The 24,077-nt window shown below is 42.4% G+C and overlaps 3 protein-coding genes across 4 annotated transcripts in view; all 3 read left to right on the forward strand.

The window, feature by feature from the left end:
* The window catches only part of KLHL2 (kelch like family member 2), a gene marked incomplete at both ends in the record, with an annotated part of 63,299 nt that extends 61,160 nt beyond the window's left edge, over nucleotides 1-2,139 (forward strand). For both annotated transcript variants that reach the window (XM_081999067.1, XM_081999068.1), the window contains 3 exons: nucleotides 998-1,138; nucleotides 1,302-1,445; nucleotides 2,111-2,139. In XM_081999067.1, the coding sequence (XP_081855193.1) occupies nucleotides 998-1,138; nucleotides 1,302-1,445; nucleotides 2,111-2,139 (314 nt within the window). The remainder of the gene's footprint in view (nucleotides 1-997; nucleotides 1,139-1,301; nucleotides 1,446-2,110) is intronic.
* A 4,044-nt stretch (nucleotides 2,140-6,183) lies between these two features.
* MSMO1 (methylsterol monooxygenase 1) lies at nucleotides 6,184-12,047 on the forward strand (the record flags this gene model as incomplete). Its single annotated transcript, XM_081999370.1, has 5 exons — nucleotides 6,184-6,438; nucleotides 7,490-7,638; nucleotides 8,472-8,598; nucleotides 10,364-10,518; nucleotides 11,840-12,047. 5 exons carry the CDS (start codon nucleotides 6,184-6,186, stop codon nucleotides 12,045-12,047), a joined length of 894 nt encoding a protein of 297 aa, XP_081855496.1.
* A 9,903-nt stretch (nucleotides 12,048-21,950) lies between these two features.
* Nucleotides 21,951-24,077, forward strand: part of CPE (carboxypeptidase E) — a gene marked incomplete at both ends in the record, with an annotated part of 57,730 nt that continues 55,603 nt past the window's right edge. Inside the window, one exon of the mRNA XM_081999317.1 lies at nucleotides 21,951-22,230. Coding sequence (XP_081855443.1) covers nucleotides 21,951-22,230 — 280 coding nt within the window. The remainder of the gene's footprint in view (nucleotides 22,231-24,077) is intronic.

The raw sequence follows: 24,077 nt of genomic DNA on the forward strand, positions 1-24,077 counted from the left end.
TCCGTGGAACCCTTTAAGAACTATATTTGCAAATCTGTATCTCAGCTTTGAGTTTCATGATCTTACATGTGATGTATATTAGACTTCCCAATGTACTTTCACAGCAGTGTTTTTTCAGTTGTCTTTACGGTCTATCACTCACAAGTTTTAATAAAAAAAAACCCCTACGTTTCTGAAATCTGTTATGTTTGGGTTCTAATGGTGCATTATAAAGTGAGGAATAAATAAACCAAGCCTTCCTTTCTGCTTCCCCTATTATCATCTTTTCAGTATTCTCCAGCCTGATTAGCAAGTAGATACAGACTAGCTTTATTCCTTCATCCCAAGCTTACAGATTGTTAAACCTTTGTTGTAAAGGAGACCCTAGGAGTAAACAAGACCCTTTAATATCCTTTTGGATATTTTGATAACTGACGCTTGGTTCAAGGAACCTTGGTGTTCTCCTCCAAATTGTGGAGGAGGAAGGTGCTCACTCTGTTTACTTTTGTTTCATATATATGTTTACAAAGTATTCCCACACTTCAGTGGAAACATCCCTATTGTATAATGTCTTTCCATTCAGCTTTTATCCTCTGTACTGCACAGTTTTTACTTTCTAAAAATTCACTTATGCTTTTATCATCTTGTCAGATTTCCGTTATGCTGGCTGAGCACACTGTCTCATTTACTGTCACTTCTAATTAGTCCTAAATTTCAACAATCCTCATTTTCCTGCACATCATTTTTTGTCCAAAATTTTCTAAATCTTCTGTTGCAGAACAGCTCTGGTCTTTGTATGCTGCAATATGGTAGATGGGTATGCAAGACATTTGATCGGTGTCTTGCTGTGGTTACTGTCTTTTTGCTTTAATGCATCCCGACCCAAATGTTTTCTGAAATAGTTCCTAACATTGACTGGATGAAGGATTTATGTTAGTGGACCTAATATTTGTTGTTTCTCCTTTGTATGGGTCAGGCCATTCTCTGGTTAATTTTGAGTATTTTCATATGTTCACAGGTGTTGGTGTCTTAAACAATTTATTGTATGCAGTAGGTGGTCATGATGGTCCTTTGGTAAGAAAAAGTGTTGAAGTGTTTGATCCTGTCGCCAGTACATGGAAGCAGGTTGCAGACATGAACATGTGCAGAAGGAATGCAGGTATACACAACGATTACTTTAAAATAGTGGTAATATGTTTTGGTGTAAATGCCATCTTCCTGGATTTCTGCTGCTTTCATGGTGTCGCAGAATAGAAACCATGTTTTTTGGGGGTGAACAAGCCAACTGCTAATTTTCATATTGGTTTCCTGTCTTTTTTTAGGTGTTTGTGCTGTAAATGGTCTCCTGTATGTAGTTGGTGGAGATGATGGTTCCTGTAATTTATCAACAGTGGAATATTATAATCCAACAACTGATAAATGGACAGTCGTGTCATCTTGTATGAGTACAGGAAGAAGCTATGCAGGTAATGTGTATAGATCTTTTTTTTTTAACAGACTTTTTACAGTATTACAGCTAGGATAAGAAATTTGACAAAGCATCCAAACAAAGTCCTGTCTAAGGTAAAACTGAAGATACTAGAATGAGTATGAAGAATCTGATGGTATGTTTTGAATGATGTCTTCAAACAATTATTCACTACAACGGAAAAAATGGTATTAAATGGTACTCAGGAGGGATTTAGCATGTAAGAGGTGAGTCAGAAAGATGACTCTAGTGTGATCAGTCTTTTTTTTAACAAGAGATTTGTGCCTCAATCTATGGGTCCAATTCTAAAGTTCTTCAGGATTTGATATTTAGAAAACAAGAGCTGTTTCCAGAGTCTTTTCCTTCAACAATTGCAGTTTCTCAAATGAGTTATTTGAGTGAATGTTAAGGATACATTTCACTGGTAACAAAATTAAACTTCAGTAATGGGAAATTTTTTCAACTCACAGAAACTTTCAGAACTTTGCACTGGTACAGACAACTCTGTCAGAGAGAAATTAGAGAAAATATGAACACTGATGCTATTGCACAGTTTTTTGATGTTATACTAGTTGCAAGGTATTATATTAAAACTTGATTTTCATATTCTTGATTTTTTTTAAATACTACCTAAAGATATATGCCTTTTTTTCCTTACTCTAGGTGTTACAGTTATTGACAAACCATTATGATCAGTCAAGGGATTTTCAACTTGATTATGCACTAGAAGCAGTCTTCAACAAGTGTATTTGAAGTGACTGAGTATCTAAGCACTTCTCTACTTGTAGCTGCACCTTGAGTCACAGTGGAAGATGTGACTGTCTACAATTACAGATGACAGATGATGAAGATTACTCTAGGTAGAAGCAATGCGTAGGATTATTCTGCAGTTGAGCAGAAGCTGATTGAATTTTTGAAGTCTAGTGGACCATTTCTTTTTTTATTGCAAAGGTCTTAAAAAAAAAAAAAAAAGCCACTTTCATAAGGACCGACTTATGTCAGTCACGACTGAGAAACGGATTGTCAGTGAAGAATGGTGTCTATTCTGGTGAAAGTAAATTTTTGTCTTATTTTTTCCAGAGACTAGTAAGTATATTTAAATAAATGAACCGTCAATCTTCATAATAGATATTGAATCCCACCTCAGTAATTCAAGCTGGCATGGGGTAAATGTTTTCTTTTATAAAACTTTTGTTACATAGCTATAATATGTGCATATGTTTGTGTGAGCATAAGTTGCTTTCTATTAAAATACTTCAAAACCCGATTTTACTATTTATAATTTGGCACAGTACATTGAATATGCCAGTACTATGTTGTAAAACAGAGTTGTATTTTTTGATATGTAACAATGCTTAATACTACTAATTCCCACTGAAGGAGAGATCGGAGATGATATAACACTTCTTGAACAGATGTAATTTCAAGATCTTTTTAATAAAAATGTTGTCTGTACTTCTGATTTTTTTTTTTCTGTTCAATTTTGGTCATGTTTAGATGTTACTTCTTTCTTACCTTTTTATCCAAAAGGTGATTTGGCATGAAAATAACTGAAAACTTATAATGAATGTATGAAATTGCATTGAACTTGCATGGTACTAAGGCCTGTTTATGTGTGTAACCTTAGCTTCTATTAGCTAATATCAGAGTATACTGTATGTGGCCATGCTTATAAAGCAGCTCATTTTTTTTTGTTCTTGGATGGCCTCCTTTTAACATGACCAAAGTTATTGTCATATTTGAGACATTTTCTTCAAATAAAAGTTTGTATATTGTTTCCTAATGCCAATGAGTTGCTTAAAACTTGTGTTTCTCAATAGTCTCAAACCAAATGATTTTGGCATCAGTGAAGAGGTTTTTGGGATGGGGGATGGAGCGAGAGAAGCTGGTGCTCTGAATGCAAGCAAATTGAAAAGAACTTACTAAGGTTTAGGAACTGGTCATGTGAAGATCACTGGTTAGCTGCAAGTTTGCTTCTGAAAGCTGTGGTTTTCAGTTAGTTAAGGTAGCAGCCACCTCCAAGTTCCAGTGGAACTATTTGAGCTGTGAAGTTAGTATGATGGTTAGGAGTAATATAATTTTTTTGGCAGGTGCTGAAATTAAATGGATTGCATTTTACTGTTGATACTGCATGATGCATTCTGGGTTTGGGTAGTGGGTTTCACTAGAAACAGCTTATTTGAATTGTACATTTGTGTTATTTGTAGAATTTTGCCTTCATGATAGCAGACTCCATGAATAGGGTTCTGATCCATGACATACCCTTGTATTTCAATCCTTTCATTTACTTAAGCCGGGAAGCCCGTGTGTAGGCAGGCGGCCCCCACCCGTGGCCCGCGGCTGCGGGCAGCGTTCGAAGGGCCGAGGCTGTGTGCACGAAGGCGAGTGCCGCTCTTCCCGGAAAGGGAGAAGACCGAGAGTCAGGCCGGAGCCCCACCCTGCCGTGTGCTGCTCATGGCAAAGAGCCAGCGCCGCTTGAAACCAGGCGGCAGGAGAAGCGCCGATGGAGAGCGATGGCTTCCCTCATACCGGCCGCCGCCGCCCCGCGGGCCGCGCTCCGACTCCTCCCCTACGACTGTATTTCTCGGCAGCTTGTGCAGCCGGTCACGCCCAGGGCGGCCGTGTGGAGCCGAACGGCGGGTGCTGGGCAGCTGAACCGCGCAATGGCCCCGCGGCGAGGGAAGGTCTGCGCCCGCCTCACGCCGCCCGCCTCTGCCCACCTGAGGTACCGGTCTCCTCCTCATCACGTCTTTGACGTCACCCGGCCTCCCTCCCGCCTCATTGGCCACGCGTCGAGGTCTCACTATCCTCACTCCACCCCTTCAGCCAATCGATGCGCGGGAGCCGCAGCTCCGTCCCGGTCTTCCTGACGCCTGACTCTCCGCCGCTGCCGCCAGACAGCCAATGAGCGCCGCGCCGGGGAGTGCTGCGCGGCCAATGGGAGGGCGCACTTGAAGAGCCGGCAGTTGTTATTGCTGCGACGGGCGCTGCCGCTGCCGTTGCTGTTGCCGCCGCGGCGTGAGGGGTCGCCGCTGTCACCCAGGTGAGGGGCGCGCGGGGCCAGCCGCGGGAGGCACAGGGCGGGGGAAGGCGAGCGGGCGGTCGCGGCCTGACCCGAGGCCGCTGTTGTACGGGGTGCGGGCGCCCGGCCCGTTGTGCGGCTCATCCCGGTGGCACCCCCATACCGCTCCGCACGGAGGGCCGGCTGTGCCTGGGTGCCGCCGGGCGGGCCTCTCCCCTGGGCATTCCCCCCCCGCCCCGCCGCCGCCCTCGTCCCGCGCCCGCTGCCAGCCTACGGCCTGTGCCAGGGTCTCCGCTTCCTCGCGGAGGCTGGCCTGGACGGACGGGCCCGCTCCAGGCGCAGCCTGGCCTCTGGTCCCTAGTCGGCTGCTTCTGGGGGGTGCGTAGCCTTGCGTGCCCGTCGGTTCAGGAGCTCGCCTTGTGCACTTCCTCGTCACCTGCTGCCATGCGTTTACCGTTAATAAAACGGCACGTGCTTGATGTGTTTGCCGTTAATAAGAAGTGGGGGCATGGTGATGCTGTTGCTAAGAAAGGAGAATGGTAACTAACGTTGTTGGATACCGAGCTCTGTGCGTGATTTACGTTGGAGAGCTAGTCTGAGCGTGTCAGCTGGGGAATAACCAGCGTCCTCTGGCCTGAGCTGCCCCCACGTTTTAGAGAGGGAGGTGCACCTGTTGAAGGGGGTCCAGAGGAGGGCCACGGAAAAGGCCAGCGGGCACATCCCCTATGGAGAGAGGCTGAGGGGGTTGGGGTTGTTTAGCCTGGAGAACAGATGGCTCCAGGGACACCTTATGCGGCCTTTCAGTATATAAAGGGCGCTTACAAGAAAGGTGGAGAAAGACTTTTTGCCAAGGCCTGTAGCAACAAGACAAGGGGCAACAGTTTTAAACTAAGAAAAGGGTAAATTTAGATTAGATAGAAGGGAGAAATTCTTCACTATAAGGGTGGTGAGACACAGGAACAGGTTGCCCTGAGAAGTTGTAGATGCCCCATCCCTGGAAACACTCAGAGTCACGTTGGACAGGGTTTTGAGCAACCTGATCTACTGAAAGATGTCCCTGCCCATGGCAGGGGGTTGGACTAGATGACCTGATAAGGTCCCTTCCAGCTCAAACCAACAAACAGCCTACTCTGTGGAAACAGCAGAAGTTCTGCGCACCTGCGGGATCACTGCCTCTGTGCTTTTGGGAGCTATGGTGAAAACTCCATTACTTGTGGAAAGGTGGATTGCGTGAAGCCAGCTGCAGTCTAAAGGCAGTCTGCTGTGTTGATGTAGTTTGTATGGATTCTGACTCACAGCTATGAGAAGAATGAGACTGGACAATCAAAAGATCACAGTTAAAATCTGGTTTGAACATTTCTGTGCTCTTTTAATACAGAATACAATTACCCTGCAAAAGACTTGAAATAAAACTACGTAATAATTAACATTTCTTTTATCCTTTTGCTCCCTTGACCTAATCTCAAAACTTCTCAGCTGATTGCCTGTCAAATTGGTTTGCCTCTCAAACCAATCTTTTATTAAAACTTTTGTTCACTATTCTGGAGAAAGAGAATCTGTCTTTCCCTTCCCTGTTTTTACTTTAAAACAACTAAGATGAGTAATGTTTTTTTTTCCCGAAAATTAACTGCTGTTTATTCCATTTTTCTCAAAATTTGCAGGTTACTTAGACAACTGTAGAAAAACTGTAATTGTGATGCTTTATGTTTGAACAATGGCCACGAACGACAGCGTTAATATCTTGAACTCTGCTTATCTGGCGGTGGAATATATAGACTCTTTCCTGCCTGACAATCCCTTGCAGCAACCATTTAAAAATGCCTGGAATTACATGCTGGATAACTACACAAAGTTCCAGATTGCAACTTGGGGATCACTTATAGTTCATGAAGTTTCATACTTCTTGCTCTGTGTACCTGGATTTGTCTTTCAGTTTATACCGTACATGCAAAAGTATAAAATTCAGCAGGTAAGACAAAGTTGTGAATGACACACTTCCTGATTTGTCTTTGAATATGTGAAGTACAGCATATAACTGCAGCATCTAGTTTCCAATTTATATGACACCATTTTGTCTATTATTGTGGACATCCTGGAAGTGACAGAGTAGAATTACAGTGTGTGTGAGGGGAAGAAAAGTGGATTTGGGGGAAGGAAACGAGTTATTTCTGAGGGAGGGTATCCTTTCCATCATGGTGGTATAGAGACAAAAGGGGAGGTCAGTCCCTATGTTAGCAAAGTTAAATTTTCTTCATGTAAGTTTATGTTATCAGCAGGAGAAGGTATAGTAGAATCATGGCATCTGTTGGTAGAGGTGTGTCTTGGTACTACAAAAGAATTACACGGTGTGCTTATTTAATAGCAAGTGTCTCTCTTGAAGTATCTCTCTGCACACCCTCTTGAAAGGATTTTGAAGTATCTTAACAATGGAGAAAGCCTAGGGTGGACTGCACACTCCTAGTTGGTAGCAAAGGTACATCCAGTATCTAAAGCTGATTGTTTTCCCCCAGTTCCTTGTCCCATGAATTGAAAATTAATAATACCAGCTTCTGAAATTACTACAGTAATTCGTAAGCTGTCTCCTTGCAAAAATCAGGTGTTTTCAAGATGGCTTATTTATTCACAAGCTTATATGCTCAGCTTCTCTTTGTATTATTTTAGCTGCGGAAATACATTCTGTGGTGTGAAGAAGAAAAGCAAACTTCATTTTGTATTAAACTGTTAAACATGAAATGTTCCTGCTAATTACAATCACTGAAATGAAAAGAATAGTTTTTGTTGAAAGACAACTTCTGTCAAGAGAGGCTTACCTTAAATTTTACAGAAAGCTACCTTAGAAAAGCAAGAAGTTTTGATGAAACTGAATCCAATCCCATGTGATTTGTTTTGGCTGAGTTAATCTGTATTATTGGAGGACCTGCTGTCTGTCTTCCGAGGTGAAATGGAAGTAATTTTTTCAGCAGTTCAGTTATGTGCAATAGAAATACGTAACACAACTGATTCTTTTTGCTTCTTCTTAGGATAAACCAGAAACATGGGAAAAACAATGGAAGTGTTTCAAAACACTCCTCTTCAACCACTTTTTCATTCAGCTTCCTCTGATTTGTGGCACCTATTACTTCACAGAGTATTTTAACATCCCGTATGAGTGGGAGGAGATGCCTAGATGGTAGGTAGATTTTTCTCATATGTTGATGCTGAGTTACATACAATTGGAGGCAGAATATTTAACAAATAGTGTTGTCAACTCTAAAACACAGTAATTTTTTTGGTGATGTGAACCGTGTTTATTAATCTTACTTCTGTTGATGCTTAACTGCTAGAAGAGCTAATTAGAGTTTTCTATTTTTTTTTTTTTTTTTAAATAGCCCCAGATTGTTCCGATATGTGGAAGAAGGGGGGATTAGGAGGGAGTTTATGGAAGCAAAGCAGGATTCATGATGGCAAGAGTTAAATATCGGACTTCTTGGGGTTTTTTTTGATTCTTCCGGAGTGTTTGTTCCCTCCACCTTGTTTTGTATCATAGCAGCAGTGTGTTCCTCAAGGGAGGGAATGTACCACCTGCTTTACATTCTCCTTTTTCACACTAAACTGAAGTAAATGCCTTTTTTTTTTTTTCTTATAGCTGTTCTTTACAACAGAAGCTCTTGTTTCTTGGAAATTTATTTTCTATCTGGTTTAGATAGCTGATGCGGCTCTATTTTTATATCTGCATCTTACACAGTCTATGGATGTTCCTTATAGACTGTAATATTGAAAGGACAGTTTGTTATACTGTGTGCTATATTCACTTCAGCATATCAAAAGATGAACTGATATGTACAAGGACTAATGTTCTTGGCAGTTAATATTTTTAGTGTGTTAAAAAGGTAGTGTCAATGCACTGTTATTCAACTGGTAATACACATAAACATTTCCCACCCTTACTAGCATATAAACTCTTACATAGATTGTGCATCTGCTAGTACATTCTATAACTAATAGCTCTCCTCTTTTTTAAAGGTATGTTCTGGTTGCCCAGTGTTTTGGATGTGCAGTGATTGAGGATGCCTGGCACTATTTCCTCCATAGATTGCTGCATCACAAGAGAATATACAAGTATATCCATAAGGTTCACCATGAGTTTGTTGTATGTATTCCACGTTATTTTTTTTTAGTAGTTTTTAGTATATGTAGTTTCATACGACTTCTTTAAAGGTCTTATTTGAAAGACTAAAGAATTTTGCATCCCTCTGACAGTGGGATAGATGACTCTTCTTGAGCCCTTTGTCAAAAACACCTAAAACACCTCCTGTAATTTCATTTAATGGGAATGGAAGGTGGCACTCAACTCTCTTGAATTTTGATCACATCTGTTAAGTTTGGTGAAAGCAAGCTTTTAAAAGTGTGTTACATGCTTGATTCCTAGAGGAGGAAGAAGTGGTGGGTTTCTGGTTTTGATCGTTCGTCAGTTCTCTGCCACCTAGGGTGTTATCCAGAGCCTGCTAATCCCCAGAACACCATCCAGACAGGCGGCTCCTGCACGGCCTGGGTGTGTGCCTGGTATGTGCAGGATATATGATTCAGGGAAGGATTATAGCTTTAGATATAGGCCTCTGGAAGCAGTATAGCCAGTTGTGTGATACTGCATTGAGAGCAGTACAGAGATACTTTGTGTGGTTCTATATTTAGTGGTGTTGAAGCTGTCATTGTGTGCGAGGTAATGAGCCATGCTTGACTGGAGGTGGCACTGCTCCAAGCCAGGTGCGGTCCAGCAGTGCTTGCACCTTCTAGTTGGTGTAGCTCTGTTTGGATGGCACTGTCTCTGGATCATAGAAGTCAGTGCTACTGTGTTTGTCTGCTGCTGTGTTTCAGTGTATAACCCATACTCTGCCTAAGGTAAACTGCAGGCTACTTGGGTCAGGGTTCGTTTATACAAGCTGCGATAATAGAGAAGCTTGACACTGATTGATGCATGCATACGTACATACGTCTGCAGCAGCAGCCACTGTTTTCTTTTCCTCTTGCTCTTGGCAGCCCCTTGGGTCTCTCGCAGGAGCAGCTTCTGGACATTATTCTTGAGTGGTTAGCAGTTCAGTTCACACGGAAGTGATCTGTAGGCTAATGGCTGTTTCACTAAAAACTTGCCCTGATAGTAAAAGATGATGAATTTAAAATCACCTTAAGCCAACGTGGACTTTTCTTCCCCCTGATAATCAAACCTACAACCTTGAGGTTAAATTTTAAAAATTATGTTTCTATAGTGGTCCACTTTTGAGTGGAATTTCTTTATTTGTAACCCAAACGTAGGAAGGACTGGGGGTTGTGTGTGAGTGCATATCCATATATATTAAACACCGCCCCCCCCCCCCCCATTTTATTTCTTACCGTTCAAAGATTATTATGAGATTGAATTTCTCTTAAAAAATTGTCGAAGGTGAGGGGGGGAGCTTTAAAATTATTTTTCAAATAAATTTCTAAGTGATCCTGATTCTGAGAATGCTTTGGCTTCCTTCTTTCTTCTGCTTCCAAGGCTGGATGTATAGCAAAGCTGATAGGAACTTCCCAAACACTTGTAATATTCCTGAAGTAATGCTTTGGCTTTGGGTAATGGTAAGCCTAAAGAAAAGCTTTCAACTTTTCAACTAGTAGTGAAGTATTTTGAATTACTGACAGAATGGTAATCCTTATGACCTTGGAATACTGTTTTCTGTTTCCCAATGAGGAGCTGAACACCTGTGTTAAGGCCCTTGCTCAGTCAGACCACTCCTTTTACCCACAACATCATTCCGTTTGTCCTATTGTAGTCTTGTAGGGTAGCGGGAAGGGGAGAGTACCACAAAATGGTGGTTCTGATTTGGGGGTATAGAAAATTGAAAATGATGACTGTTTTCCTGTCTGTTATCTCTTTCTAGTCTCCTTTTGGAATGCAAGCAGAATATGCACATCCTCTGGAAACACTTATCCTTGGAACTGGCTTTTTTATTGGCATTGTTGTTTTCTGTAACCACGTGATTCTTCTGTGGGCATGGGTGATATGTCGCTTGATGGAAACCATTGATGTACACAGGTGAAATCCTTATTGCTTTTTAATAATTGCTTTTTCTTTTCTCCCTAGGTCTGTCTTAAACTTACCTGTCTCTTTAGCTGAGCTTTACTGTTTATTTTGCACTGAAATGCTTTTATGCATCTTACAAAGAATGACACAATCTGAACAGTTACACTGTCTTCTCTTTTGAGGTAGTGTTAATAGCAAATGTTGCTGAATAAAAGAGCGTAGACTGTAGCTAGGGCATCTCAAGAAGGGTTTCAGAAGCTAGGTGCTTCATTAGGATGTCTGGCCCTTGACATTTGGTGTACAAATGACCTTATGCTTATTAGAACACCAAAAATCAATTACAAAATACGATATTCCAGCCAAGAGTTCTTTCCATTTAATACTTTGTCAGCCAATTTTCCCGGACAAGAGAAACTTCAGGCTATGCAACCACTAACTGTCTTTTAAATAAATAAATAAGTTTTTTAAAATTTATTTATGGTAGATACAGAGGGCAAGACTTCTTGTCTCTGTAGTATAACTGACTTCCTTAAAATTTGGCTCTGAAATGCTAGCACAAATCCCAATAGGCTTAGCTGAGTTCATCTGCAAATGAACGAGCTTTTCTTCCCTGTGTTTGAGAGAAAGAGGAAAGTCGGGGTTAATTTTTGAAATGCTAGTATTACATTTGACCTTGTATCTGTAAATATATTATGAAGCGTATAGTGTCTTACTGTAAGCTGAGTGCCAAGTGTTTTAGTGGAGTTGGTTAGCAGCCCATGTACATTGTACACATCATTGCTGGCTTAGTTATTTATTGGTTGTAGACTGAGAAGTATATGTTGTGACATACCATAAAGTAACTGATGCAAAATATGAATCTCCTTTGATTATCATTTTAGTTTTGTTGTCCACATGAGGTGTTTATTAACAAACTACGTTGCGCTGTCCCCACTAGGTGGTGGTAAGATGCTTTCCAGGACTGCTAAGCGAAAGAGTTGAAACCCCTCTAAAGCAAACTGTTCCGGTTTTAATATTACTTTAATCATATATTTGGAATTTTAAACATTTGAAGAACTTGCAGTAAGCTGAAATTGAGAGTAGAAATACTACAGTTGTAGATGATTTCAGATGCTGTTTGATGAGCGGTTGAACTGATGTTCATAGCTTGTCACTAGGATAGGAGGGATCTTCTTTCCCTATTAAGCCAGTGTTACAGTGATTACCTCAGGGCCTTAAAATACCAAAAAAATCTTTATCTGTTTTATAAAAACAAGTTAGTGTCTCTATTTTGTGGTTTATATCTGTGGAAAATCCTTACTATAGTTGCTTTTTTCCCCCCCCCTTCCTGTAGTGGCTATGATGTTCCACTGAACCCTCTTCATTTGGTGCCTTTCTATGCTGGGGCCCGTTTTCATGATTTCCATCACATGAACTTTATCGGCAATTACGCTTCAACCTTCACGTGGTGGGACAGAATCTTTGGTACAGACTCTCAATTCATTGCCTATAAAGAGAAAGAGAAGAAGCAACAGCTCATAATGAAGAAGAAGGCTAACTAAATTTCCAGTGTAAAAATTTTGATGCTAATACTGGTAGTCAACTTTTTGCTTTTCTGTAAAGCAAAATAGCGATCGGGTGTTAAGCATAAATCTCGTTCCTTGGCTACTAAGGGGTAGGGAAAAATGGCTAATTACACTGCAGTATCTTTCTAATGGGAGTACTTTCTATTTTATACGTAAGTACTGCATATATTTTAACTACAGATTTAAAGATGATGCAAAAGAACTGAGATGACTTATGACTACCCATGGTTTTTGGGTTTTGGGGTTTTTTTTTTAAATATTCAATTTTATCCTTAATGTTGCCCACTTTGGACCCAGCTAGAATTATATATGTACACTGAAATTGGACTTAGTTTTTTAAAATATATATTCTGAAATTTGTAATATCAAATAGCAGAACAGGTTAACTGGTATCAGCACTGTATTATTTACATATTGGGTAGAAGTTTCTTGAAACCAAAACATCTGTTAATAGGAAGCTTGGACAGACCATTTGCACACTGGATAATGCGAACTGTTAATAACAGAATACCTGGCTAAACGTGAGTTAGCAGAGACATTCCTGATCTAGACTTATTATGTTATTTTAGATTATAGGTGAAAAGAATAGAAGTTTTTATTTGAAGAAACTGTTTTTTGCTGCTCTTCTGAAGTTGGTTTGTCAGCGTACTTAGCATTTACATTACATTCTTCTCTGTGTGTTGTAATTTGCTGAACTGACTTGTTGCTATATTTGCACTTGTGACTGATGAAATAAATGTGGTTTGGTTTGATGCGTGTATTATACCTTTCATATGTTTTTTAATACAAACTTGTGGTAAAAAAACATGTAGGATACAGTGTCTTACTCTGTTCATCTCTTTAATGAAGAAACATTATTTCTGGTAGTATGGTCTACAACAGTTCCATCTGTAAACTACTTACAGAGACAGCAGTAAGAAATGGAAATGGAGAACAACTTTTAAGCTCTGCTGGTTTGTGTTTTGAAGAATTTTGATACATAGCTACTCGGTATAGTGACAACTTTTGGGCCAAGTGCATTCTCAAGTTAAGCTACAGCTTAGAATGAATGCAAACTAGAATGCAAACTAGAATCTCAAAATCTACTGCTTGAGTTGTACTAGTAATAGAAGCAGTAGTCTAATATTGTTGAATCTACTCTAAATATTTTTCTGTTGCACAGGAAATAACAGTGGAAGTATTTAAGAAGGGCTTAAGCCCTTATAAAGAAGATCTTGCACTTTGTATTTTAATGTCAGCTGCTCTTCAGACTTCAGCTACCACTTTATCTACACTCGAAGTCCTTTAGAGATGCTTACAGTGTTTTCCTCACTCAAGACCACCTGAATTTTCATGCTGCTTCATGTGCAGTCTGGTGTAATACTCAAAACAGTCACTCCTGTGAAAGCGCAGATGAGAACAGGCTTCTAGCGAAAACCCAAGGTGTTAATGATATTCACAGTGATTAAAATACTACTTGAGATGTGGGAGTGGTTCAGACCTCCGCTGCATGTCTCTTGTAGAAGCTTCTACTTCTCTGTCTGCATCACCATTGAAATTTGGTGTTCTTCCTCTTCCCCTTCCTTCTAAATGGAGGTAAAAATGCTTGACTGGGGCAGGTGAATGGAAGCTGAAATCCCTGTATTGTTCAATTTTTAGCAGGGACTGGTAGTCCATGTGCACTGCCAGCCTGAACCCTCCATGGTGGAAGTGACCTCTTTAATCAGATTTCAAAGACGGCCATTATCCTCTCTGCTCTGTCAATTCCCACTCTCATCCTGCAGCTGCAGCTATACTTAGCTTTATTTTACTGAACCCCAGCCTAAAATGCAAGGGGCTTTCAGTGTTTCAGATTCTCCTTGTGTACATGATTCTATTCACTGGTTCTCAGCCCGCTGCCTTGCAGCTAGACACACGCTGTTACAAAATTGTGTCCAACTGTAGGCCAATTGCTTAAATACCCCAGTAAAAGTATTTGTAAAATCTTGGTGTCTCCTCAGCTATTGGAGAGCTGAATCAGAGCACTAAAAGTTTGATAGGCTGACTTACAAAGTTATAATATATATTGCATTCTTCAAGAGGTTTCAAAAATAAGGAATGTAATTTTGGCACATTACTTATGCCATCTTTTTAGGTACAGTGTGCATGGGTTTGGTTTTTTTTTTGTTCTTTTTTCATTACTTGAGTCCATATTTTTATGACACCCATTGCTATTTCAGTTTTTGGGTTATTTTGCATGCAACAGAGCAGCGTGTGATAACATCATTACTTTTGATCCTCTTTCTTTAACAAATCCCTAGAGAATTATGCAAGCTGCACTTTATAAATCTATTTTTTTGCTGAAAAAAATGTGCCCACTGGACCTCTCTCAATGTGGGAACTTGCATTTGAGAACCACAGGCTTGTTTTGCTGCAAGACTCAAACAGATCTGCATTTTACCACCACCCCACCACTTTTTCAAGTGCAGAACCTTGTATTTATTACTGAACATGATTCTGGCTAGTAAATTACCTTATTACTATGTATATTTTCTGCATATTACAAACTCTGTTAGGCAATTACATTTCTGAGGTTTTAGGCCCTTATTAAATAAGACTTCACTGATTTTTTTTTTCCCTATTTAGTGAGAGAGACTGTAGAGTATGTGTAGTTATGAAAACTAAGGATTTTGTGCAATAGAAAAAATGAATGCAACATAACAGGTGACAGTTTTTGTCCCTTGACAAGGTGCAACAAAACCTTATACAATCTGTTGTCCTTTATCCTCTTTAGCAAGGAGACAGATTTAAAAGTGGTAGGATAAGGCAATAAGTGGAGAAGCAACATTTTCCACAACTTAATCTTCTCCTGAAAGTCCAGCTTAGTTTAAGTAAGGCTCATCTGTGGGAAATAGCAGCTTGTACTGTTATTTCCTTAGGATATGACAATAATTAAGTGCTATGAAAGTGATGAATTAATTTGTTGGGTTTTGTGTCAAAAAACATGGAATCTTGAAAAGTACAATAAATTGTGAAGACTAGAATTGTAAATTAATCAACTACTTTTAGCTGCTGATGTGAAATACTAAATAAGGAGGTTTATATTACATTATAGTATGTCTTACCATAAAATATTAATAATGATTGATATTATGATATTTGTAGGTTATGTGACTTCATTTATTTTCCTCACGGAGTTTATAAAAAATGACTGCTGAGTGCTTTAAGATAATTTTAACGAAAAGTGTGGTATGTTTCTAGATTTTTAACATTCATTTTTGTTGAAAAATGATATTATTGAAACCTACATTATGCCTACAGATAGTTCTTGCTAACTACAGCGTCTGGTTCATTGCCTCCAAATCTCCATCCCATTACTGCTGCTTCTCTCTCTTCAGCTGCAGCCTTCTGGTAAATCTCAGCCATTTGAATCTGTAACTCGCAGGTCCGAGGAGAAGGCAACTTTTTGCCATTCGTTCTTGCTACAATTTTATATCTGTGGAGGTAATAAACAGAGCAGTCAAATTGCTTTTCAATTGTATTTTTTACCAGATAACCGGATTATATAATTTCCTCTGCAGTAGGGCACTTCCTCCATTTCTCAAATCACTGCTGTGGCTTGTCTATAAATTTTTGATGTCTTGTTTCAGCTGTAGACACCCGAAGTGTGTGGCCAGATCATTCTCTCTAATACCACCTTACTGGTATAGTCACACCCTTCCTCTTAACCTCTGGCTAAATATTCAAAGATAAAATTTTGCTGCTGTTCTGCAGCATTGCCCTCAAAAATATAGTCAAGTTACCCATCTATTGTGATCTCTCGATGCTTCTAGCAATACTGCTTGCCAGACTGTTACAAGTGTGTTTTATATTTCTTGCTTTTAAGTATAATTTGCAATTTGCTGCTCTGAAATATTTTAAATGTGCTCGATTTACCAAGTAATCTAAACCACATTCCAGAGCTGCTATATCTTTATTATTCACCATCCTTTGTCATCCGCAAATTTTAACCAGTTTTGAATCACATTTATGTAATCACTGAATAAATTAGCCCACAGACTTGAAATACCAGTCCCTGTGGAAGACCAGAAGAACGCTCCTGTTAGCTAATCACTCACCACTTTTAAAAAACCCCCATTTTTTAAAGAAAGTCAGTTTTTCGGACACTCACTGTGATCCTGCATAGTAGTTTCTCTGTATGAGAGTGCTTGGGGCTATAGCCGTGACACCTCTCAGAAACAGCACTGCAGTTCAGTGTCCAGGACCTAGTATCGCCCAGGAGCAGCGATTACTCCTGTAATAAAGCAATAAACCACGGCCATTTGTGTAGGTATGCAGTGACTTACGTGTGAACGTTGGGTACATTTTGTATGAAATTTAAGCTGCAGTGTACAAAGAGGCTCTCTGCAGAATTGTTGCATGTATAGGATGTTCACCACCCCAACAAGAGCACAGGAAGTTCTTAAATATCTGATAGGGTTGAGTTTCAGTAACATGGGTGAGACACCTAACAGGTGGAGACAATAAAAAGAGTCAGTCTTCCAATACTAACTTGAAGGTGGTTTTATTTCCTTTCCCTCTCCTGCGTAACTGCCACGTCTGTACTTGGATTTTTTTTAAAAAATCATTACTTATTTATTTATATTTCCTTTGACCTGCCTTATGCTAAGCCTGTTCTCAAGGCTCTGGAAAAGCCACACCTTTCCATATCTCAACCCTGTTTTGCAAGCATCCAAGAAATAGAGCCACTGAGTTGTGCAAGACGTTTTGGAGGTTGGTAATAGAAGCCTGTGTCTTGAAGGCATAGCTTCATGTGACCAGAGCTGCCAGGTATAGTATGTGTATATATAATCAGCATTCAGATAGGTTTTGTAAAAGCTTCTTATATCTCACAAGTTATCTCTACCTACTTGCCTGGTACGTTGTCAACACTGAGGTCAACTGTTCTCTTTTTTAAATTGATCGGAGCTATTCTTTTCCTATCATTAATTCCTTGATTGAAACACTTACCAACTTTTGCGTGGTCTTTTTGGACATACAAAAGCTGGTCTAGAGCTGTTTTTTCTAAATGGTTGTGCTGTGTTAATCCCCTAATTAATCTTTGAGAATTTTTCCAAGGCTTGAAAATTTGGTATAACTGGGTATTAGCAGGCCAAAGGTAGCCCTCCGCAGAGGGAGGCTTAAAGACCAACTAGTGATTTGGTCTTGCTGATTGGAACACGCTTCTCCCATATGCATTATGTTCAGCATCCTACTTGTTTATCTGTGTGTTAGAAAACACTGTCTTCCTCATGCAGTATAGTGCACCCTCTCACTTTTTTCCAAATATAAACCAGAGTTTACTGAGTATTTCCATGGTGTAATTATTAACAGTACTTTGTTATTAATAATGTAAATATCTGACCTCCATTGTAGAGTGTTTTTAGGATTTTTGTTGTTCCTAATGTACCTCTATTGTATCTAATGGACATAGCTTTAGGGTTCTCACTTTGGGTTATAAAAGAAAATAGTTGCCTCAGCCTGCTTGTCTTGCCACACAAATAAAAATAGTGCAGAGTTACTCAAGTTTTGCAAGCAGATCTCTGAGTATGAGAGTTTTGGGTTTTGGGGGGGAAGATTTATTTATATACTTGCTGGTGAATCATAATTCTCTGAAAAAGACAGATTTGGGCAAGTCAGAAGTATTTGAAAATTTGAATCACATTCAGCAAATTGTCTTCGCCAAAAGAATGGAGTGATATGTAAATAGATATGTTTTTGTATATATATGTTTGTTTATAAATAAGTATTTTTGAAAATGTCAATGACGGTTTCTTCACCAGTATCAAATTATTTAGTCTGTTAGCGAAATACAATTGACTATTCGGTGTCATATGCAGAGATAAGGGAGAGGTAAACCAGATGTGAAATCTGCTGATCAGGACATTTTCTGTACTGGGAGCATTTGAGGTCTAGTCCTTGCTCTAATTAGTACTATGAGCTTACTAAGGCCATACCTGGGGGCCAGGTTATGCATATAGCCTGGGAATGCCCTTGGGGATAGAGTATTCCTCTGAGACTAAGGCAAGTGCAAAACCTTTATCCACTTGCAAGGAAATTTGGCCTTTGTCTGTGATGAAAGTCATCATCTCTGAGCTATGGAAAATAGGAGGAGGGATTGGACAGAAAGTTGTCAATTTGTTCCTCCTGCTCAGGTCTGCAAATGCTCCTAAGCTCGCTGAGAATCTAATCGTTGTTTCTAAATCCTGTATTAAAAAGGAATCAGGATGTGTGAACTCAAAATGAAATATTTGGTAGTATATAAACCGCCCTGTTTTACACAAGATGTGTATGTGCATGTCTGTTTATCAGCACTCAGTGTCTTAAATTTTTTAGGGGTGGGGGTTAATAACTATGGAAATTAATATAAATCCATTCCGATCTAGTTGTGAGAATTGTGCACTAATTTTGCATAGTGGAATAAGTCACTGCTTGAACAGAGGAAAAGATAGATGATATGAGAGTGCTAACGGCGCATGTGAAAGACAACCAAGGGATCAGGCCCAGCCAGCATGGGTTCGTGAAAGGCAGGTCCTGCTTGACCAACCTGATCTCCTTCTATGACCAGGTGACCCGCCTAGTGGATGAGGGAAAGGCTGTGGACGTTGTCTACCTGGACTTTAGTAAAGCCTTTGACAGCGTCTCCCACAGCATTCTCCTGGAGAAACTGGCAGCTTGTGGCTTGGAGAGGTTTACTCTTCACTGGGTAAAGAACTGGCTGGATGGCTGAGCCCAGAGAGTTGTGGTGAACGGCGTTAAATCTGGCTGGCGGCCGGTCACAAGCGGTGTTCCCCAGGGCTCGGTTCTGGGGCCGGTCTTGTTCAGTATCTTTATCGATGATCTGGATGAGGGGATCGAGTGCTCCCTCAGTAAGATTGCAGATGACACCAAGCTGGGTGGGAGTGCTGATCTGCTGGAGGGTAGGAGGGCTCTGCAGAGGGATCTGGACAGGCTGGATCAATGGGCTGAGGTCAAATGTATGAGGTTCAACAAGGCCAAGTGCCGGGTCCTGCACTTTGACCACAACAACCCCATGCAATGCTACAGGCTTGGGGAGGAGTGGCTGGAGAGCTGCCTGGAGGAAAAGGACCTGGGGATGCTGGTTGACAGCCGGCTGAACATGAGCCGGCAGTGTGCCCAGGTGGCCAAGAAGGCCAACAGCGTCCTGGCCTGTATCAGAAATAGTGTGGCCAGCAGGAGTAGGGAAGTGATCGTGCCCCTGTACTCGGCACTGCTGAGGCCGCACCTTGAATCCTGTGTTCAGTTTTGGGCCCCTCACTACAAGAAGGATGTTGAGTTACTGGACTGTGTCCAGAGAAGAGCAATGAAGCTGGTGAGGGGTCTGGAGCACAAGTCTTATGAGGAGTGGCTGAGGGAACTGGGCTTGTTCAGTCTGGAGAAGAGGAGGCTGAGGGGAGACCTTATTCACGCTCTACAACTACCTGAAGGGGTTGTGGTGAGGTGGGTGTTGGTCTCTTCTCCCAAGTAACTCGTAATAGGACGAGAGGAAATGGCCTCAAGTTGCACCAGGAGAGATTTAGATTGGATGCTAGGAAAAATTTCTTCACAGAGAGGGTGGTCAAGCATTGGAACAGGCTGCCCAGGGAGGTGGTGGAATCACCATCTCTGGAAGTGTTCAAAAAACGTGTGGATGTGGCGCTTCGGGACATGGTTTAGGGGACGTGGTGGTGTTGGGTTAATGGTTGGACTTGATGATCTTGAAGGTCCTTTCCAACCTTAATGATTATGTGATTCTGTGATTTATAAGCCTACTTGCATCTTTTAGTGACATTGTATATGGGGCAAATAAATTTGAAGGGAAGCCAATGAGAGTTGCCACACTGCACAGAGGTTTTCTTTGGCTGATCAGAAAGTTCACAGAATCACAGAATCATTAAGGTTGAAAATGATACTGTAAGTCTAAAATCACAGCATCAGCAGATTTGTTTACTTTGTGTACAAGGTGCAAAGGAAAGTGATGGAGAAAAGAAATATTTAGCCTGTGATGAATGCAGACAATAAAACTGATAAAGAATGTGAATCTTTTGAATGCTGGCTTTATGGGCAGTTCATTTTGGAGATCTGAGCACATTGCACATATTGCACATAATTTTAGAGTGGTGTGAAGACATAAACAAATTCATAATATCATTCATGCTGTTTGGGAGAAGTCAGGGGGATGGCACTTCTGAGATCCTAAATCTGAACAATGACCTTGGTAAGAGAAAACAACTGTCAAGAGAGCCTCTGTACGTCCACGTCTTGCAAAATGCTTAGAGCACGTTTGCATTTGTGTGGTCACAACCCCAGAGCTAATATGACATGATGTGATAGGCATCTCCCAAAGTTCTTTAGCAGTAAGAATGGAGAGTTGAAGGCTCCAAGAAGTGCTCAAAAGGTGCTTATGCCTACAGTTGCATTCTTGTAACCCTGGAATTAAACTGGGCAGAGAAGCTCTCAAGCCCAAGTTGGCTTTGTAAGATGGTAAGGTCTGGGTAAGCTGACCTTTGGTTCTTGCTGTGAAGAAACGCATCAAATTATCCAGGACTGACAGGACACTGACAAATAACAAGTGTAGGTAAATACAGACAAATAGATATGTAAATATTTATATATAGTAGTTGCATTTTCAGGTCTGAGTTTCAGATGCTGGATGAGCTTCCAAGCTGGTATATCACCAAGTGACAATGAAGATGTTCTCATAGAAGACATTATTTCCATTATTTTCTTGGTCAGAACTAGACAACCCATAATTTAGGAAAATATCTATAGGATCACAAAGGATTATTAACAAATCTTTCTGAAAAGTGATTCACTATAAATTGGTGATGGAAGGGGACGTTACACAGCCTCACCCCTTTTGATTAGAAGATCAGGGTAAAACACGTATTAAATTATTGGGGACAAAATTCTATTTGTAGAAGGATGAATTGGATGTGTGATTTTCCAATTTCTCAGAATTTTGAATCTCTCAAAATTTTCCAGTGAGGTTTTTGTGTCCGTTAAAAATAATAATAAAAAAACCCTGATATGGAAGTTGCTCTTCAGCATTTAGCCTTTTGCTTTTATCAGTTGTCCTCTACAGGCTTGTTTCGACGTAGTCTGAACACCTATGCCTATAAAAATATGTTGGGAAAACAGATGGCTGCAGCAGTCCTGTGGTATCTGCGGTCTGGAAGAGGCTGCGATTTAGCGGTGTGTTGTGAGTGGCTCCTCACAGGAGCATTCCCACTGAACATCATGGCACGTGCTCGGTAAGGATTTACCTCACTTTGCTTTCTGTGATGCAGCAAAGCTACCTCATAGGTGATGAACAAAGCTACTGCATAGGTGTTGAGCAAAGCTACTGCATAGGTGTTGAGCAAAGCTACTGCATAGGTGATGTGCAAAGCTACTGCATAGGTGATGTGCAAAGCTACCTCATGGATGAATGTTCATAGTTTTCCCTGTGAGGCCAACCAAATACATTGGTGTTACCCTGCAACAGCACTCTCTGAATCTTTCATGGAGCGCTCTGTTCGTTCAGGGTGTTGCCGGTGGGTTAGCTGGGTGGGACTGCATGGACGCCGTGCAGAATAATGAGTATTTCGTCAGGTAAAACAAAACAGCGATGTAGAAATCGTGCCCCGGGATTCTCCCAGCGCTTTTCTCCATCTGGGCAGCAAGATCAGTCGATGAAAACAGCTTGCGCGGCTTCTTCCGCCCGCACCCCGCGGATCCGCAGGGGCCGCGCACCCACCGCCGCCCTCCGCGGGGAGCTCTCGCTCCTCCCGCCGCGCCCCGCGGAGACGGGCGGAGCGGCCGGCCCCGCCCCGCCTCCCTCCCCTCGCTCCCTCCCTCCCGCCGGGGCCGGCGGCAGCTGCGGGGCCGCGGGCGGGCGGGATGGCGGTGCGGCCGCGGCTGCGGGTGCTGCTGGCGCTCTGCGGGGTGCTCGCTGCTTGCCGGGCGGCGGAGCCGGCGGCCGCCAGCCGGCGGCGGCGGCTGAGCGCCGAGGAGGGCATCTCCTTCGAGTACCACCGCTACGCCGAGCTGCGGGAGGCGCTGGTGGCCGTCTGGCTGCAGTGCCCCGCCATCAGCAGGATCTACACGGTGGGGCGCAGCGCCGAGGGCCGGGAGCTCCTGGTCATCGAGGTCTCCGACCGCCCCGGCGAGCATGAGCCCGGTAAGGGGGACGGCGGCGGGCCGCCCCCGGCGCCGCCCGCACCTGGCGGCAGGTAGCGGCGGGGCGGGGCTGCTGCGTGGGGCCGGCGGCACCGGGCAGATGCTGTCCCTAAAATACTCGCTCTAGCAGCGGCACCGGCTGTCAGCCGTCGCCGGCACGCAGCGCAGGGCGGCTTTATGTCCCTGTCGTTGGGTTTAGCGCCCCGTGAAAGAGAGAAACGCGCTAAAACCGCCGCGAAGCGCCGGGAGATGCAGCAGCAGCAGGCGGGAAGGAGCGCGCTCCGCGCCGGCCCTGCGGGAGGCACCGGGCGCAGCAGGCGGAGGCGCCGGCCGCCCCGCGCCCGCGCCGCAGCCCGGCTGTCGGGGAAACGGCGCTTGGTGGGAACGGGTCCGTGGGAGCTGTGCACCGTGGGCGGGCCGCCCGCGGAAACGCTGCAGGGCGTCGGCACGGGTGTCTCGGGCTACGTGGGTATCCGTACCTGGGGTTTGAGGCATTTTCTGCAGAAGGGGATGCGACTGACACTGTGCGTTTGTTTTACACCTACGAGCGCGTATTTTCCATCATTTCCAATTTCAGAATTGCTGGTGTCGCTGAGGTCTATATGTGAAAAGGCTTCATCTTGTAAAGCCGCTCAGTACCTGAGGCCCAACCATAAGCCACCTGCAGTCATGTCTTCACATTTCCCCCGGTAGCTTACAGAACGGGTCTGGAGGTCCGTGATTTTTAGGTGGAGATGTGGCTTCTGTGGGTGTCTGGGGATTTGGTCTATGCAATCAGTGCTTAATGTTCTGCTTTATGACCTGAATATAACCTTCCTTTGCATCTTCAAGGGACTGAAGTTTTACTGACTGCGTTAGGGGTTAAACTTAGAGGTTACACGATAGTGGATGTAAGGAAGACAGAAGAGGAAGGCAGGGTAGCAAAGCATTGTCTTGAAATGAAAAATGTAGGAATTGCAGTGAAATTTGAAAAATTTCTTTGTGGTATGTTGCCATCTTGATATGAGAGGTGATCCTGAAGCTATTATAGTAGTAATCTATTGCCACTACGTGATTTGCATGCTCAAATGATACACAATTATTATTGTGACTTTGCGTTTCTGTCAGGGGACAGTTGCTACGGCTCATTTATTTGATGTTTCTGTCAAGCCAGCTGAAACAGGGAGAAAAAGAGCACTCTGTGCCATCAGAGATGGGGCCGTGGCCCTTCCTGGGGACATACTGCTTCTCCTGTTGGTGTCAGTGACGGGAGAAAGGGTTTGTCATCGAGCCCAAGCAACAGAGAACCCAACTGTATATCAATGAGCAATAACAAACGGCAGAAAAGAAAGTTTCCTATGGATTTCATCTGCATAGAAGCTACAGTGAATGTCAAGCATTTCCTAGAACGTGCTCGGTCCCTCACAAAGGGAGCCCTATAGTGGAAAATGCCACATGTTGTCATGTCCAAATCACATGTCAGGGAGTGTGATGAGTCCTGGCAATCTTTAGTGGTGGATGCTGAAAATGCTGTTTTTTGCAGAGGATTAACCAGGGTCTGAACCAGGGCAAATTCATTGTTTTATTTAAATCCTCAGTTTCATTCTGTGAGGTACTGAGCATTTCTCAAAAAATGACTGAGCTGCTGCAGCGTTCGCTATCTGCAGTGGCACATGAGAGAAAGTCAGGATCTTTTTAGGAAGGGCAAGGAGACAGCCCTCATGCCTAATTAAGGCTGTGCTCCTTGAAATAATTGTAAAGGCACTGGTTAACATCCCTGCTTCTTTGTTCCCGAGCCTAAGCACCTAAGGTTGTATCAGAGGTGTTTTCTTCTTAATAATGTGCCCTTTCTTCCTCTGTGTAGTAAGA

Source organism: Phaethon aethereus (genome assembly GCF_964289735.1).
Source record: "Phaethon aethereus genome assembly, chromosome: 4".
Lineage (NCBI taxonomy): Eukaryota > Metazoa > Chordata > Aves > Phaethontiformes > Phaethontidae > Phaethon > Phaethon aethereus.